The sequence below is a fragment of the Lampris incognitus genome, chromosome 11 (genome assembly GCF_029633865.1).
Source record: "Lampris incognitus isolate fLamInc1 chromosome 11, fLamInc1.hap2, whole genome shotgun sequence".
Classification (NCBI taxonomy): Eukaryota; Metazoa; Chordata; class Actinopteri; order Lampriformes; family Lampridae; genus Lampris; species Lampris incognitus.
This window is the reverse complement of record NC_079221.1, coordinates 39,659,200-39,678,406: the sequence shown is the minus strand read 5'-3', so window position 1 is coordinate 39,678,406 and position 19,207 is coordinate 39,659,200. Positions and strand designations below refer to the sequence as shown.

General features: G+C 43.5%; 1 protein-coding gene across 1 annotated transcript in view; it reads right to left on the bottom strand.

Annotated features, from left to right (window-relative positions):
• Window positions 1-3,726: 3,726 nt before the first annotated feature.
• Window positions 3,727-19,207, bottom strand: part of cntnap5a (contactin associated protein family member 5a) — a 94,767-nt gene continuing 79,286 nt past the window's right edge. The window contains exons 17-23 of the mRNA XM_056288836.1: window positions 18,147-18,386; window positions 9,945-10,169; window positions 7,016-7,149; window positions 5,694-5,781; window positions 4,805-5,008; window positions 4,328-4,402; window positions 3,727-3,923 (exon numbers count right to left, since the gene is read on the bottom strand). Coding sequence (XP_056144811.1) covers window positions 3,727-3,923; window positions 4,328-4,402; window positions 4,805-5,008; window positions 5,694-5,781; window positions 7,016-7,149; window positions 9,945-10,169; window positions 18,147-18,386 — 1,163 coding nt within the window. The remainder of the gene's footprint in view (window positions 3,924-4,327; window positions 4,403-4,804; window positions 5,009-5,693; window positions 5,782-7,015; window positions 7,150-9,944; window positions 10,170-18,146; window positions 18,387-19,207) is intronic.

The following is a 19,207-nucleotide window of genomic DNA, read 5'->3' as shown; positions in this document are numbered from 1 at the left end:
TCTTAGTTTTAGGTCTCTATTCAAAACACTCTTGTTTGAACCACAGGTTTAACTTGGCCTGGTTGTTGGTGCAGGCATGAATAGCACAAGTTGTGCCTGAGCTCCATAATCACATTACTGTCAGAGTTACTGAAATAATTTTAAGGAACCGCTGCAAAAAAAAAAAAAAAAAAAGCCTCTCAATTAAACCAGTAACACCAAAGCTAGATCGTCACCCCAACCTGTTCAGCAGAGGTTTCCTCAGTCATTAATCACAGGTTTCCATAATCATTGTTACAGCCGCGCTCTCGTAAATGAAGTCTCATGGTACATTTCTTCCTCCAGAAGAAAAGTATGCATTTGCAGTAATCTTTATGCAATATAAAATGTCTGAAATGTGAATGGGTTAAGTGCTAATCCACACTGAATGAAGTCAGCAAACACAAAACAACCACCTTCCCAGCGAATGGCAAATGTTAAAACTATGGTAACCTAAAGGTCAGAGGTTTGTGACCTGAACAAAAACTAGGCGTTGCTTGGTAGAAGCTCCGGTCTGAATTTAATCCATGCTGATAGTGGGTGCACTATGAGATATTTTGGGGGGAGGAGGGGTCCTTACCTTGAAGGAAACATTGTACCTTTCATAGATACTAGGTCTCTCATTTGACTTTGTCTCACAATGTATGAAAGTCTTATTGATCATTAGTGCTATAGCCTCTGAATATTAACTTGATATTACATTACTGTTGACCTTAATCATCCCCCTCAAGGAAAACTCAACAGAGCATTTGAGAATGGGAATGGGTGAATAGATAATGAGTGGATAGACTGGGCGGCATGGTGGCACAGTGGTTAGCATTGTCACATCACAGCAAGAAGATCCTGGGTTCGAATCCCGGGGTTGTCCAACCTTGGGGGTCATCCCAGGTCATCCTCTGTGTAGTGTTTGCATGTTTCCCCCATGTCTGCGGTGGGTTTTCTCTGGGTGCTCCGGTTTCCTCCCACCATCAAAAAGTCATGCATGTTAGGGTTAATATACTGTTGTCTGTGCCCCTGACCAAGGCAATGGCAAGAAGAACTGGAGTTGGTCCCCGGGTGCTGCACGGTGGCTGCCCACTGCTCCTAGCTACACAGCTAGGATGGGTTAAATGCAGAGAAAGAATTGCCCCGTGGGGATTAATAAAAGTAGCAAAAAAAAAGAAAAAAGAGCCTATCTAAAACAAGTGTCATCTCTATTTGTATATATATCAGGCTGTATACATTAGGTTTATATATATATATGAATACCCCCTCATAATGACTTTATAGGTTGGGCTACCCCTGCATTTGGGTGGGCTTAACCCAACCTAGCCCCCGCCCCCTTAGAACAAGGCCTGTAACAGCAGTTCAAAGGGATTTTGTGGCAACGCCAAGCATGTGTATTATGGTTGAGAGTACCATGTAGGCTACACATGTAGGCTACACTGATGGGACTGCTGCCAAAGAATTTGTTTACCAAATAATATGAAATTCCTCCGGGTAGAAAGTATACTGAGGTAAACACGATGATTTGCAGTCCATAGTGAGATGCCTTGGGCTTGCGGATTTCAATTTGCATGTACACAATGCACAGTGAACAAGGCCCCATCTGGAAACAATAAGATGCCTTTGAAAAGGTAACCAAGGGGAGAGCATCTTACGTATTCCCAATGTGACCATTTAGCACCAAAAAAATGATCTCCAAATATAGAGGCGTGGCCATAATGAAAATAACAGTTTGTGTCTCCAGCTCACCAGTCAGAGGAATTCTGTGGGCAATGCTCACCCATCTGTCAGCGGTTGCTGTCAAGGTGTTTGCTGCCGACTCCTAAGATGCTGTGATGAGCTCCAGAAAAAAAGTCGGGCTCGCTAGACTCGGTTTCACTGGAAGGCTTCAGAGTGGGAATAACTGCCTGAATGAAAGCAGGTTGTTTGTGAGAAGTGCAAAAGTGCAGAGCCAACCTTCCCCATGCAAGTAAAAGTAAAGGAAAACATGGTCGATGTTTGGTAAATGAGGCAAAGCAATGCATTCTAAGCCAGGAGGGCTTTCAATGATTGCTTGATGCTCATTCACCCCCCCCCCCAAAAAAAAGATTGGAGTTCAAACAACTTAGAGAAGAGGTGCTACTTATAGAAGAGTAAAACCTATGATGAAAATTTTTATTTTCTCCCTTCTCCCCCTTTTTTTTTTGCTTTCCCTTGTTTCTTTCCTTTTTCATGTTTTCGTGTTTCTTATTTTTGTGTATTGCAGTCGAGGAAAACACACACACACACACACACACCAGAGAAACACAAACAAGGCCATATGAACACATGACTAAGAATATCTTCACTTTTATTACTAAAGTATACATCTATATGATATACCCTTGAAACTGCAGCTATACAAATCATTAAGAAGAAGGAAAAAATAACCACATATTATACATTGCAAAAGAAACAAAACAATCTGAGAGGTATGTATTTGTTTCTTTTATATTAGAGATCTGCAGACTATTACATCTTGAAACATACTTTCATACAAGCACGTGCACAGGCTTTGAACACCCCCCACCCCCACCCCCACCCCACCCCTATCTTTTGGCCATGCCGGTCACATACCGTACTGCCCTCTCAGAATGTGTCTATTCCTTCTGTAGAAGTGTCGTTTTGTGTTACTTAGAGTCACCTGTGCAACTTTTCAAAGTAGGGTAAGACGTCCGTGAAAAAAGGTTTTATGCCGTTAATAAAAGCCAACCCTCCAAATCAAATAAATACATCCCCAAGCAAAAAATTAGGTTCCATTATTTTGTGAGGGAGATGGCTTTTGTTTGATACCCTGCTCGACAAACTGTACACACAGCTTGACCTGGTAATTACAAACTGGGCAAACTCACATACTCTGGGTCCTGGTAGGCAAACGTGAGCGATATCGATGACTGCTACTTAAACCGATGCGGTGTAAAGGAAAAATAGATTTCCGGGAGTTACCCTGCAAATGTGACTGAACTTCTGCAGTTTGCGATTTCGTACTGTAAACCACAGAATTGTGTAACAAGCTGCCGTTTTTTTAGACAGATGTGATTGCCACTTTACCAATCACTGCAAAACAAAAAAAGCATTTTAACGCGTCGAAATAAAAACTTGAAGGCAAATTAGGCACTCTTACAGTAGGCAGTATTGGCCCCTTTTTCTTCTTCGTTTTCACATCTCAGCCCCACCACGGTGTAAAAAAGACTGGCATATCTTACAGGCCTGGCCTACATTTCCTGTCTTGCATGTGTCGATTAGCACATTCCACTGGAATGTGGAAATTTTCAGCATCTTGAGCGTTTCCAACTGAATGCCGTTGTGCGTTTTCAGGGCTGCGAGTGCTTACTCTCAACGCACTTGGTTTCTCATCCGGCCTCTAAATCTTCTGCATGGGTAACAACATATTTTGCCAAAAAAAAAAAAAAAAAAAAGGAAAAAAATATCACCCCGGCTTTATTTGAACAGTTTCACTAACATGAAATACACCCACACCCGTAAAGATTTAGCTAGTTGCTGTTCACTTGCCATGGTCCGGGAGTATTTAGATAGCAGGCCATTTCCCAGTCTTACGTATAGAGTCCCTGGAAAAGGTCCAGGACAATGGGCACTGAGATTTGTAGTGCCGAGGAATGCTGCTCCGACACGTCCGTCTGACAGTCCTTAAATCAGAGAGGTATCCAGCTTAGGTCCAGGAGGAGACATGCCGCTGTCCATCCGTCATATGTAGTACTCCTTCATATTGTCTCTGACTGGGTTGTGGAGGTGTAGCTCGGCCCGGTAGGCTGTCTCCAGGTCGTGTCTGTGCTCCTTCTCCTTGATGCCGGTGCTCCTCTGGGCCTGCCGCTGCTGGTAGAGGAAGCGGCTTATCGCTGCCAGTACACACAGCGTAATGAAGACCACTGCTGTGACTACACCTGAGGAAGAGCCAGCACAATGACATGAGTAGATCCCGGATCCCCGTGGTGGAGGCTGAAACACCGGTATGAGAACAAGCCTCGAGTGCCAAAACTCAGCATGACCACCTTTCATCTCATTTTAGAGAGAAAAACACATTGTTTCAAAAGAAACGAAAATACGTTTCATATGTGATCTACTTAATTTCACGTCCATGATTTTAAAAAAAAAACTCTGTTTGCACAAATCGCAATAACTGTGTAAATGAGCGTGAATTAAAATGGAGACTGAGATGATAAGTGACTGGGACAAAGACAATTAAGGTGGAGACTGATGAAGACAAAGACAAATAACAGATGGTGGAGGCTCATTTTAAACTATCAACAGAACAGCAAATTAGCTCAAAGGAGAGAGGAAAACAGACCTCCTATTACAGCCGAATCATTCCGGGTATCATCACCGTGCCGCTCCTTATCTTTGTTTGACTTTGCAGCTTGATCTACAGAAATGAAAGGGAGAAACAGGCAAATTCATTAACTCTCAGTAATGAGTGAATGAGCCGTGCAGCCAGTGGATGTTGTTTTTTGCTGGGGTGTTCACTGTGCAAGATAAACCATTTCGTATAAGTGCAAGAATGACGATAAACATAAATTATATTACACTGGAAGGTGTTGGTTTATTCTTGTTTCAACATGTTTTTGATTTATGCTTGAAATGTAATAATGATGCCTAAGGTTCAAGGTGAGGCGTTGAATATGATGAATAAACTCAGAGCTCTGCAAGTACACTGCTGTGTGTGGAAAAAAAGCAATTAAAACAGGAACGGAGAAAAGACAAATGAGCAGATTTTATTGGCTGATTCCACCCAAGAAGCTATGAGCAAAGCAAATTTGAGCATTACCCAGCAGAGTGTGCGAAGTGGTGGAGTCCGCAAGCACGCCGCAGTTTGACTGAACCAGAGGACCTCGGATGCTGACCAGTGAGCTTCCCCGATTAAGCAGTGCCGCTTTCAGAGGAGCCACATGATTCACTTGGACTGACGACAGGCAGCCAATGAAACCTTCAGAACCTGCTTGCATCACTTCCTCGTGGAATGCATCCCTTCCTACAGATCGAGCGATTGAATTCATCAAAATATATATAGACAGACAGAAAAACTAATAATAATAATACTAATTGAATTTATATAATAAAATAAATGATATTGATAATATTATGATATAATATAAATCTATTATTATTGTACATATAAATTTAAATTCATACATACATACGTACTACATACATAGAAAGATAATCATTCTATAAAACTTCAGTTTTTGCTAACTTAATCATTCAATGAGATTTTTTTTTAATGTTACGCAAATAATTTCAAAAACATACTAACTTACAGTCAACAGGAAAGTGACAACCTGCTTCCTTGCAAGGGTGTATTCCTCTGGCACTTTGATCTTTCTTTTTGTCAAAAACCTTGCACAGTGAATCATGGATTTAATTCAAATTTCAATCTCCTTTCTTTCACCACCAAAATGATTTCTCTTTGGCAACAGCGGCGGAGAGGATAAAAGGAACAATCTGTGTATTATGATCCAAGTCTTTAATCTTTTGATGAAATTTGATGAAATTTTGATGAAACTTTGAAGCCTCTTCAGTAGGTGACAGATTTGAATATATATGCTGTATATCTGTCTCTAGGGAAGATACTGTCAGAGCATCATCAAGAGCTATCGTTGACCCAAGTTGTTTGCTAAGAAAAGACTTCAGGTATTTTACATTTTGAGAGGACTTACCAGTGACTTTGCCCAATGTCAAGGATCTGATTAAGATCAGCTCTGCATCAGATGACAGGGTGTATTTTCTGTGGATGTCCTGGTCGATCTGGTTGAGTGGAAAGTAATCAAATAATAAGCCGGTTATCCAAACCAAGAAAGTGGTGCATATCAATAGAAAGCAGATCGAATATTATGTTCTTGACGGCTTCACATAAATAGTATCTGCCCAAGACTTGTCTTTAAGTGCTTCATTTCTTTTTACTTCTGCTCTAATACATAGCCTCACATGCACTGCTGAACTTGATATAGAATGGAAAACCAAACATTACCACAAAAGTCACTGTAGGCTCACTATGCACAAACTCAGTTAGGTTTAAGAAGTTATGCCTTTAATAGAACGACCAAGGCAGTCATTTTGACGGTTTTGGACTTTCAAAGTTTAATAACTTTGTGGAAAAACAAAAAGATACAGACCTGCCGCTCCCTGAATGTTTATAAATTGCATATATTTGCATTAAAACGGGTTTTAGATCAATTGCACAAAAAATTGCAAGGTCTACCTAAAACGATCATGACCAACCGTAATTTGCGCGTCATCGTGTGTGTGTGGTGGTCGTGTCATTTCCTTCGTGAAGTTCATTGCTCTGTCCTAGAAACACACTAGTGTTCTCCAGTGCAGAGTAATAGTCTGAATTTGATTTTTGATTATTGCCAACATGTCTGGTTACAGATGCCGTTTCAGACGCACCATGACTGCTACCAAGGCGTTGCAGGATTTACGGGCATTTTAATTTGTTTGAAAAATAGTATTAAAGTTGTTAAAATGTTAATTTTGGTGTCAGTCGTTTCTTAACGGTATTTATCTTGACAGAATATAGAGTTGAAAAACCGTGGGCGGTGATTTTGATGGCCCATGGTAGTTCCAGTAGTTTTTAAGTTCTGGTTGTAGTTTGGAACTGTGTCAATGATTATTTTCAGTTCTTTTTTTACATTTCAAGTTTTATAGGCCTTGTTACATTTGTTAGATTAGCAGTATGTGTTTTCCCGTTTTGTTTTTCAGGTAATATTTTCACTTTTTCAGTTTTGCTATTCAAGTTCGACCATGTCTCTCTGGTTTAAATTGTTTAAAAATAGTATTATAGTTGTTAAAATTTTAATTTTGGTGTCAGTCGTTTCCTAACAGACATATGCAATGCATTAATATCTCAACTGGGTATTTATCTTGACAGAATATAGAGTTTAAAAACCGGCAGTCATTTTGACCGCCCATGGTCGTTTTAGGTAGGCGTGAAATCCCGGTCGGTCCATCTAGCATTCAGTCTGCATGTCAAAGGTGTTACCTGCACGTAGACGTCTTTGCCCTCTCGGTGGATTCTGATTCGATGGAGGAGTCCATTAGCCAAACTACCGAGGGTGGGGGTGAAAACATCTGGATTCCTATTCACCTGAAGGTGATACCAGATCTTCAGACTCCCTGGACAACACAAAGCGAAAAGAAAAGAAAAAAAACAGCATGAAAATCCTTTCAGTAAGAGGCCCATAATTAGGCTCTCTTGAAAACTCCTCTTACAGTGTGTTTAGCATCTGTTTGGTATGGTCAGGACGTGCGGTTCACTGCAATTCAACTGCAATTTCTCTTAAAAGACTTTCAAACACTCTGACTGATGTAAAATTGACACTCATGAATCCATTACTGTAACATGAAAACGGCATTTTTCCTCACCACGGAGTTCAGATATGTGTGCCTCACATAGCAGGCCATCACTGAGAGTGCACATATTGACCCTTTTCAGTGGCTGAGAACAAGCATAATAATACAGGCACACACGTATTGGAAAAAATTTGGCGATCATTTATAAATGGGATTCTCTCTCTAAACTCTGACGAATGCCTTTTGAGATATATAAATATTTATCCCACAGCTCTTTACTCCCCTACTGGATATGTCAATATGCACTCGGCATTCCTCCCACACACACGCGAGCGCACACACACACACACACACACACACACACACACGCACATGCACGCACACGCCACCGGATCAGAGAGGCAGAAAGCTTTGCATTATCAAGTGGAAATGGATCAATATTACAATTCCAGCTCTACTGGTGACAGGCTTTGTGTTGTATTTCAGTGAGTCCTGAAGAGTGCTTCTCTCACGGATGAAGATTACCGTGGATGAAGTGTCCCACCGATAATTCAGTATTTACCAGGACCGGACTCATCCGAGCGTTCTGGCTAAACACAAAAGAGCACAGAACTCCACTGACTTAGAGGAACATTGGGGAATCATTCAACATAATGCTCAGGCAATTGGATACAGCCCAATGGCTGCCAGATTAAAGGTCTGAGGTGAGTGATCCAGAACTTGCAAGGCTTTCTTGTGACAGACTGACTGAATCGGCTTAGGTGCATCACTGTACGCCTGGTACCCGTTGACAGACACATCCTTTACTTAATTTTTTTTTTTGTTTTTTGTTTTTTTTTGTTCCAGTGGCTGTCTGAAAATAAACTGGAATAAGGGGAAACTGTGTGTGAGTGGATTAGTACTGGACCTGTTTTGAGGGAATACGTTTTATTTAAACAGAACGTTGTCTCATGTGACAATGACGGTTTGCCTCGTCTCGCTTTAGCGGGGCGTGATTGCGAATGCTGTAACTCTGAATCCTCGCAGTACCAATCCATTGCTAGAATGGAGATGTAAAGAGGTCTTATATTCTGGCACCCATTTGTATTTGACAGCATACAGTTAGGTTTAAGAAGATGTACAGCATACAAATACAATAACCCTCCAGTATAATAAAGACAGAAGAAAAGCTCACGAATTGTCATGTTATAATTTCATTTAGAAGACGCGTTTATCCAAAGCGACGTACATCTGAGAGTTAATACAACACAAGCAAGGATCTAGTCAGGAGGCGACAACACAAGTAAGTGCCAAAAGCCAGGTTCAAGTCTGATAGGGCATAGTTGTCAACAGACAGTGTACAAAGGCATAGAAGTGATTTTTTATTATTATTAATACCATCAGGTGTGGAGGCGTTTGTGAAAGAGCTGGGTCTTTAGCCTCATCTTAAAGATGGAAAGGGACTCAGCGGATCGAATATTGAATGGAGTTTGGTAACCCGTTCCACCACTGGGGAACTACAGAAGAGAAGAGTCTGGCTAGTGACTTCTAGGAACTTAGGGCCCTGTTGTGGCAGAAGTGCCAGGCGCCTTTCATTGGCAGAGTGTAGTGAGCGGGACTGAGTGTAGACCTGAATGGGGGGGGTCCAGGTAGCATGGCAGTCTTATTCTGTTGCCTACCAACACGGGGTTCGCCAGTTCGAATACCCTTGTTACCTCCAGCTTGGTTGGATGTCCCTACAGACAATTGGCCGTGTCTGTGGGTGGGAAGCCAGATGTGGGTATGTGTCCTGGTCATTGCGCTAGCGCCTCCTCTGGTGACTCGGGACAACTGTTCGGGGGGGAGGGGGAACTGGGGGAAATAGTGAGATTCTCCCATGTGCTACGCCCCCCTGGCAAAACTCCTCACTGTCAGATGAAAAGAAGCGGCTGGTGACTCCACATGTATCGGAGGAGGCATGTAGTAGTCTGCAGCCCAAAAAAAAAAAGAAAAAGGAGAAAAAAAAGGATTTGATGCGGGCAGCAACTGGGAGCCAGTGGAGGGATATGAACAGTGGCGTGATGTGCTGTTTTGGGTTGGTTGAAGACCAGACGTGCTGCCGCGTTCTGGATCATTTGCAGAGGTTTGAAAGTGCTTGCAGGGAGACCTGCCAGCAAGGAGCTGCAAATTGTAGAGCGTTACAGTTGACTGTATGCAACACGAGCTCTGTGCTTTAGCAACATTTATCCGCCTGGCAACCTGGAGAAAATATATGGGGGCTTATTGTAAGTGTATGGAGAGATTCACATGCACACACCCATAGAAACACAGACACACAGACAGGTATTCACACCTGGGACCTGGCACTGGCTTGTAGTGTTAGTCACTGAGGCACTCAGTTGGGGAAAAAAAAGGAGGTTGACTTTCTACAAATGTTCACCCAGTGGATCTGAAACACCTCTCAAATCAAACCTGGCAGCCTGCACTTTAACCCCGCAGACATTATGTGATTTCACATAAGGGAGGTGGGCTGAACCACCGAGGACTTAATATGGCACGCGTTGCCTTGCTGTCCAGATGTTTATGGAGCACACTGCATATGAAGCCTGGTGTTTTTTCTTTTCTTTTCACTGACAAATGCTAAATCTAAGTGTCCGTACCGTTGCTAGCCAGGATGACAGCGATGTACTGCTGGCTGAAGGTGCTGACAGTTAGCAGCATGGCGGGGCTCTGGAGGGTGAGGAAGCTGAAAGCGATGCTCTCTCTGGCCCTGCTCCTCTCTCTGGACACAGTGGAGGCCTGGGAGCTTCTGTTCTGCATGACGGAGAATGGCTCCTGGAAGGTGTAGGTCACTGAGGACTCTCTGTCAAAGGACACAGACACCTCTGCTCACACACACACACACACACACAGAAAACGAGATCTGAGTAGAGGGCATAGGCACCTGAGCAATGGAGCAAGTGAAGCAGCTGCTCTCCTACTTATAAATCGGGGGGAGCAAACATATGCTTTTGCACCCTCACTTTTTTACTGGACCAAAAAAAAAAAAAAAGCTCCCCTGTGCATCATATTGGGCCCCATAATGACCGATCCCAGTTATCTTGGACATGTCAAGATTGTCCCGGCTTGGAGTGAGCAAGCCCCCATGCAAGCTCACGTTTACAATGGTAGATACTGGCAGTGCTACTAGCTACTCACTTTTATTTATTTATTTTGTGCCCCCCCCCTCCTCTTTTTTTTCCCAACTGTACTTGGTCAATTATCCACTCTTCTGAGCCGACCCGGTCGCTGCTCCATCCCCTCTGCCGATCCGGGTTCAGCTGCAGACTACCACATGCCTCCTCCGATACATGTGGAGTCACCAGCCGCTTCTTCTCACCTGACAGTGAGGAGTTTCGCAAGGGGGACCCAGCGCGTGGGAAGATCATGCTATCCCCCCCCCCCAGTTCCCCCCCCCCCGAACAGGCTGCCTGACTGACCATAGGAGACAGGAGGCGCTAGTGCAGCGACCAGGACACATACCCACATCTGGCCACCCACCCACAGACACGGCCAATTATGTCTGTAGGGACGCCCGACCAAGCCAGCGGTAACACGGGGATTCGAACTGCCAATCCCCGTATTGGTAGGCAGCAGAATAGACCGCCACACTACCCAGATGCGCTACTAACTTTTCAAGAGACATCTACCAGAATAGGAAATAAGACATTTGTGAAAAGAAATGTTTTGTTGATGAAAGTAGGTATGAAAACACCTGCCGATTCCCCATATTTTCCCCGGCTTCTACCCACTCCTGTCACACTACTATTTTACAATTTCTCCCAGAAAACCCGATTTCCCCAACCCCTACGTTTTGGTTTTGCACAAACCTTCAAACAAAACAGGCACCCCTGGTAGAGGGTGCCCTCGTTATTGCCTGTCAGTGTTCAGTGTCATTTTTTTTCATTATGCTTAAGTTGAAGTCGATCCAAAATTGAGATAGTTATATTTTCTAAGTTACAGTTGGTAACTTTTTTTCTGTTTTATTTGGTAAAATTGCCATAATACCCTTTCAGCTATCAGTAATATAAGTGGTCTGAGAATAAATCGGGATCTCAGAGCCTGTCTATGGCCTCTCCGCCCTGATAGGTTGCGGGCCTGTCCTTGCTTCTTTTCAGTCATGTTGCTGTCTGAGTTTCCTGAGCGTTCATGAGAAATCCATAACAATGGCCGGCAACGAAGCTCAGGCAGCGTTGAAATCAACTCCTAGTACATTTCCAGTTCCTCCGTTGCCAACAACTCCAGATTCAAGCAGAAAAACTACTGGAGCTCCTTTCTGTTTTCTGTAGTGTTAGGTTGTTATTTCTCTGTTACCACCGCCGGTAGAAATGAACCCACATGAACGAGCCTGAGTTTTGTTTGGGGGGAAGGGCTAGCTGAGGAAGAGAGGGGCTGGAGAAGGAGCAGGAGGGAAGGGGGTGTTGGTATTTGTGTTCGAAATCTCTCGAAATCTCTCTCTCTCATTCTTTTCTCCAAAGTTACCAGCTGCAGCTTTAAGGCTTTAAACGTCATGCATTTTGTACTACCTCTGTCTACTGAAAAAAAGTACAAAAAGGTAGATTCAGTTTTTTCTTTTTTCTCTTTTTAAAAGTGCTTCTCATTGGCGTTGTCAGGTCATCTTGCCGGGGTTTAAGCCCCGAACGTTTTGAGTGTAGCCCTGAAATCTACTTCTACTATGTTTGGCTGCTCCCGTTAGGGGGCGCCACAGTGGATCATCCGTTTCCATCTCTTCCTGTCTTCTGCATCTTCCTCTGTCACACCAGCCACCTCCATGTCCTCTCTCACCACATCCATAAACCTCCTCTTTGGCCTTCCTCTTCTCCTCTACCCTGGCAGCTCCATATTCAGCATCCTTCTCCCAATGTACCCAGCATCTCTCCTCCACACATGTCCAAACCATCTCAATCTTGCCTCTCATGTTTTGTCTCCAAACCGTCCAACCTGAGCTGTCCCTCTAATATAATCATTCTTACTCCTGTCCTCCTTCGTCAACCCCAGTGAAAATCTTAGCATCTTCAACTCTGCCACCTCCAGCTCCTCCTCCTGGCTTTTCGTCAGTGCCACTGTCTCCAAGCTGGTCTCACAACCATCTTGTAAACCCTCCCTTTAACTCTTGCTGGTACCCTTCTGTTGCAAATCACTCCCGACACTCTTCTCCATCCACTCCACCCTGCCTGCACTCTCTTCTTCACCTCTCTCCTGCACTCCCCATTACTTTGGACAGTTGACCCCAGGTATTTAAAAGTGTAGCCCTGAATATAATTATAAATTAAAGCCTATGTGAAGCCCGACAAAAAACATAATGTGTGTGAATGTCCGATAGTCTTCGTAACATAACAGCCTGTCAGAATAAATGCAGGTCTCTAAACTAACTCCGTGTTTGTGTGTGTCTGTGTGTGTGTGTGTGTGTGTGTGAAAGAAAGTTTAATATAATATAATAAACTAATGTTAACATAAATACATTTAATTTTTTTCTCTAGTCTGGTACTGTAGCATGTCAGTAAATATTTAATAATAGCAGTTGTGAAGTATTCGGCTTCTACTCAATACTACTACTAATTACCAACAACTACTACTATTTTTAACATCACAATTCATAATTAATCTGGAGAGTAAACAACAGTTTTTGAGGTACACAATTAAATTTTTCAATAATTAAAACATGTACTTTGAATGTAAATAAGGTGCCAGAGTGCATAAGAAAGCATCAAAATAGAGTTTGTTCATCAGAAAAATTTCCAGGGAGGATCCCCCCCGGACCCCCCTACAGAAGTCCGGGCTAAGCCCCGAATGTCCTCAAATCCTGGAAACGCCCCTGGTGCTTCCTCTAGTTCAGTAAGTCTCATTTTTTTCTGATGCTCAGGTCCTGTCCAAAGTGGTTCACCTGCGGTCTTTTCATTTGTGCGTGTCAGCATGGACCGCGAGGCCGTCCGGTGTCCCATTTTTCATTCGGTGGCTCAACAGGGGGCTCATGAGTGCCCCCACTGAGCCCTTGACGCGGCTCATTAGCAGGGCTTATGCTGCGTTCACACCGACAGCGACAACAAGAGTTACTGTGGCTGGAAGTAATTCATTTTCCATGGTCTCTGGGCCACACTGAGCTACATAGCGCAGCGACTCGCCCAGCGACAAAATCTCTGCAACTTGGCAACAAGAAAGAAGTTGAGCAATGTTCAACTTTATGCAAATGAGCAGTGATAGACATGAGTGACAGCCACTCAGAGGGCAGATTTGTTCCTCATATTCTTTCGCTGTGAAACATTTTATTAGACTTTAGTTGCTATATTAGCATTTTAGTTCCCCATCGCCGATATGGAGGAGAAACTGATTGCAGCGGTTGCTGACTTTCCTGTCACGATATAATGAACATGCGCCTTTTCAACCATGAGTTGGATAGCCCAAAATGTTTTTTTTTCCTTTTTGAAAACTTTATTTTCCAATTTTCAAGTTTTTTTGGAACAGGTATACAAGACACACGAACAACAACAACGACAACAACAAAAAAAGAAACGTGTAGGAATCCCCCCCCCAAGGCTCAAAAAAAGAAAAAAAAGGACTATGCAGGGATTTCTTATTCCAATTCCACATAATAACCATATTTTTGAAGACAATATAAAGTTGTACACATATATCTCGTTACAACCAGGTAAATAACAAGTACATTCAATAAAAGGGAAAACCTTCAATAAAGTCTATGAAAGGACTCCAGGTCAAAGTAAAGTTTTTGCGGGTTTTACATATTTTATATCGGAGCTTTTCTAAAGGTAGAAAGGACAGCACCTCCCTCAACCACTGCAAAAATGGAGCTTTATTCCACTTCCAGTTAAATAGAGTAAGTCTGCGAGCTAGTAATGCAAAGTTGTGACCTTACAGTTAGGGGGTGGTATGCCAAAGATGGCCTTGTGAAAATCAGGGTTTATGGTCTGTTTACAGATATGTGAGAATACATTAAATATCTGTCCCCAATAACTGTTGAGGGAGGGGTATGCCCAAGACATGTGTCCCACCGAGGCTGGACTATGGCTGCACCTCGGACAGCCAGGGTCTGTGGTGGGAAAGATTCTGGCAAGCTTGTCCCCCGAGTAGTGAAGACGGTGAAGCACCTTAAACTGAATTAACCCATGTCGTATACACAATGAGGACGTATGTATACGAGTTAAGCTGTCCCGCCATACCTCTTCAGAAAGCTCTACACCTAAATCTCTCTCCCATGCAGTTTTTGTTTTGTCCCAGGATATCTGTTTTAATCCCTGTATCAGTGTGTAAATTATAGAGACCCGTCTCTTCCCAAAGGTATCCATCTCTAGAATAACATCTAATTGGCTCCTGGGTGGCAGATACGGAAATGAGGGAAACACTTTCTTGGCAAAGCTACGGATTTGAAGGTATCTAAAAAATGGGATCTGGGTATGTTATGGTCTTTGGTATGAAATGTTTTAATTGGGAATACATGCAAGAGGGTATGATTTGATTTTTGATTAAAAAATGTAAGATGGAAAAATATATTCGAAAGTGCAGAGAATAGGTTACTAATCGACATTGCATGAACTGTATTGCATGAGTTGTATGTGTGTGGTTGTTGTTTTTTTTAGTTTTTTTTTTTAAGTTAGATAGTTTCCACCGGCAGGAAAAACTTTTCAGACTTCCATCCATCCATTATCCAAACCACTTATCCTGCTCTCAGGGTCACGGGATGCTGGACCCTATCCCAGCAGTCACTGGGCAGCAGGCCGGGCAGACATCCTGGACAAGCCGCCAGGCCATCACAGGGCGCACACACACACATATTCACACTTAGGGACAATTTAGTACGGCCGATTCACCTGACTTACATGTCTTTGGACTGTGGGAGGGAACCGGAGCACCCGGAAGAAACCCACGCAGACACGGGGAGAACATGCAAACTCCACACAGGACAACCTGGGACGACCCCCAAGGTTGGACTATCCTGGGGCTCGAACCCAGGACCTTCTTGCTGTGAGGTGACCGTGCTAACCACTGCGCCCCCATGCTGCCCCTAGTCAGACTTAGCATCCAATAATGGATTTCCACATGACAGCATATTTTGCCAAGATTGCGCGAGATGTGGCACGAATAACTGTGTGTGTGTGTGTCTATTTATCCCACACGCCCATTGGCACTGCCGTACATTTGGACCTGATGAGGCAAAAACACAAACCAGGCAGCCCACAACACAACACAACACAACACAACACAACACAACACAACACGATTGTGAATGCCTTCAGTATCTTTCCTGCACTGGTGAGTGTTGCAGTGAGTAATATATATTTATAATATTTTTTTAGTGCATACATTTTTTTATAGAAAATTGATGCATCTGCTGTCAATATTGTAGCGAATTCGGGGGACAACGCAACCACAGGAACTGCCGAGGCCGGGAAGCGAACCCCTATCGCCCGTACCGCAGGAGACATCGCTAACCGCTCGACTAAAGGGTCAGACCCGTTAGTCAAGGACCAACGTGTCTACTTATCCATGCGCGTTACAATATGTTAGTGATCCACTTCCTCAAAACTATGCTAGCAATGGCCACAAGCTGGCTGCAAGCGACAGCTTGGCGACATACAGCAACTCATCCTCATGCCTCATCAGACACGCTCATTTACATACAGCGTATCAGATCAAATCATCAAATGATGAAACCCCACCCACCCTCATTGCCAGCCCTTGCTTGTACTTGTCACTCAAATATCAGCTCATGAATATTTATTAAGACTACACAACTTCCTTACAGTTCTTGAGAAATTTGCAAACGGTTTTGGATAAAGGTAAAAAATATTAGCACCACAATTTTAAGTCAATTACACATAAGAAGTTGTTGCTGAACGTTTTATTACATTATAGTCAAAGTGTTTCGGCTCAAGGAATTAAATCTGATTATAGATTTCGGTCCAACTTTAAACCAGCATTATAATTTTGAAAGGATGAATAGCGTGCTTTGCCAAATAAGTGATGTCAATATCGAACTCAAATGTGAAAGGTGCCACAGTGCTTTCAAGACGCAGAGCTTTAAAAATCAGATCTGCCATCATCCAAACACACAACTGAATATATTCAACAACTACTGTACATTTTTACCACTGAAATTTCAAGAGAGTTTAATACCGGCACTGAGTGACTTTCCATTTCAACAAGCCTTGGTGAAACGACTGGATCAAAGGGAGAGTCTATTGTATTTCATGCCGGTAACAGATCTGATAGGTACTCGTCTACAATAATAGAACCCTAGATGAGTGTGAAGTGAAAGCCCGATCCTCCCAGCCAGACCAGAGACGGCGGTGCAGCCGCAATCTGTCATACGCTCTCGCTCTTGCTTTAATCACCTCCTCACATCAGATCTAACCTCTGCTTTTTGAATCACTAATCTTAACACCCTCCCTTTCTGAGAGGCAGCACGAGCCGAGCCGCGCCAACCCTAAAAATGATAACCAACTCTATTGTGGGTTGTCCTTTCTACTTCCCTCAGGTATCTATGAACGTGAATCAGTCCAGTTCTTTTGTGACGGTGTTTGTGATGAGCACCTTAAATGAGATGATTAGAATTGAGGAGCGTCCTATAATCATATTCTCATATGAAACTGCATTATGTATATCCATAACAGTGGAATACAGCATTACTGAATAAATCCAGGCGGAAAGGGAAACCAGCGCATTCGGCATTGACTGGTAGCTGGACTGCAGATCCAGCTGGAAAAAAAATAAAGTGTGCTGCCATTGTTGCATCACTGCCAAGTGGGAGTCAGTTAAATTCAATTATTTGGAAAACCCCTAAAAATAATACAAAATTTTCCATCAGTGGCCATCAAATATATAAAAACACAGCCAGCAAGAAACTCTAAAAACCAATGTCTTTAATGACAATTTTTTCCCCCACAACCAGAGAAAAGTGACACAATGTTGACCACAAAGGCTTGATTTCTTAGGGGTGTCCGGGTGGCATAGCAGTCTATTCCGTTGCCTAGTAACACAGGATCACCAGTTTGAATCCCCGTGTTGCCTTCGGCTTGTTCGGGCATCCCTACAGACACAATTGGCCATGTCTGCGGGTGGGAAGCCGGGTATGTCATGGTTGGTCAGGGCACCTGTTCAGGGGTTGGGTTGCCAACCGTTCCTTAAAATAAGGAATCATTCCTTATTATATATATATGTGTGTGTTTGTGTGTGTGTGTGTGTGTGTGTGTATATATATGTGTATATATGTGTGTATGGTGTAAGGCACATTATATTTGTTAAGCCCGCACCACCCTGTCCATCCAAGCCCCATCCCTGTCCTCCGCTCCTTATTTCCATTTTAAGGAGTTGGCAACCCTATCAGGGGAAGAGGAACTGGGGGGAATAGCGTGATCCTCCCATGTGCTACGTCAAGTTATGTTAAGTCAAGTCAAGTCAACGTCCCCCTGGCTTCCTCACTGTCAGGTGAAAAGAAGCGGCTGGCGACTCCACATGTATCGGAGGAGGCATGTGGTAGTCTGCAGCCCTCCCCGGATCAGCAGAGGGGGTGGAGCAGCGACCGGGATGGCTCGGAAGAGTGGGGTAATTGGCCGGATACAACTGGGGAGAAAATAGGGGACCCCCCGAAAAAAAGGCTTAATTTCATCACTATCTTGTGCCACAGAAGAGTGGCTGCAGCTGAATATTTTAGTATTATCGTACACCAGCAGCCAATCATATACAAGCTTTGTACCAATTTCCATCCATCCCTACCACTCTATCAGCAAAACAGCAACCATCTGCTTGAACTGAGTCACTAGATAATACTTGGATTTGGATATCTGTGAGCTACACCCGTCATCACCCACCTTCTTTACAGGTCGGTCCTCCATAGGCGGACTGGGAGCAGTCGCAGACGTAGCCACTGCTCTTCTCAATACACCTCCCTCTGTTGTGGCAGAGACTGCTGGAGCCACTGCAGTACCCGGGGCAGCCGGAGCTCACCCCCGGGGTCATCTTGGCCCTCTCCTCCAGGTTAAAGTTCACACCGTTGATGGTCAGGGTCCTTATGCAACCCAGGAAGCCCCTCTGTCTGGTGGCTGTTCCCCCTGGGATGAAGGATGACTGTTAGTCTCCCTTAAAGCCTGTTACTTTGCTACACAGCATCTATTACCACCATATAATCATAAGTCCCTTGGAAGCTGACAGGGATTTATGACAAGCCGTCGCTGGATTCCAGTAAGCATTTAAAGCAACTCTGGAAGCACTCAACTGTGTGAGGCCTCATTAGGTCCAAGTATGCAAATACTGAATATTGTTCATTAGGGTCAAGTGTTGGGCGTTTTGTTGACCATCATAATGTAGGGAATCAGGAGACCATGCAGCCTCCACTTAATACAGCTACTGTGGAATAGCTAGGACGGCAACAATACAAGTTAAAATTCAAAAAACGGCTGACTACCAGATACCAGAGTTACAAGATACCAGAATTAGCAGCTGTGTAATCCAACACTATATTAATATTTGCCGACCAGCTGGCTTCAGCCGCATTTTGAGAAAAAAAACAACCATTGCAAATTAAAGGGGAAAGTATTCAGCCTCCTTCCTTCTTATGATGTTTGCAATTTCTGCACAACAATTGAAATTTTGACATCTAACGTGCTGTCTCTGTTTGCACAGTCACTGAAAGAAGTGAGCAAGTGAACTGCGATACCAGGTTGCATCATAGAAACTGTAACTATAATGCTAGAAGTCCTAATCCCCCTTGAGGCAGACGAGGATTAGCAGCAAGAATTCATTATGGCTCAGTGCAAAACAGCACATAATTTGGATTTATTCCATTCAACAAATAATGAGTCTCCTAATGATGGGAACTGTTACGTGACTGACAGACATCATTTTTGCCAGTGTTAAAACAAAGTGAAACAGA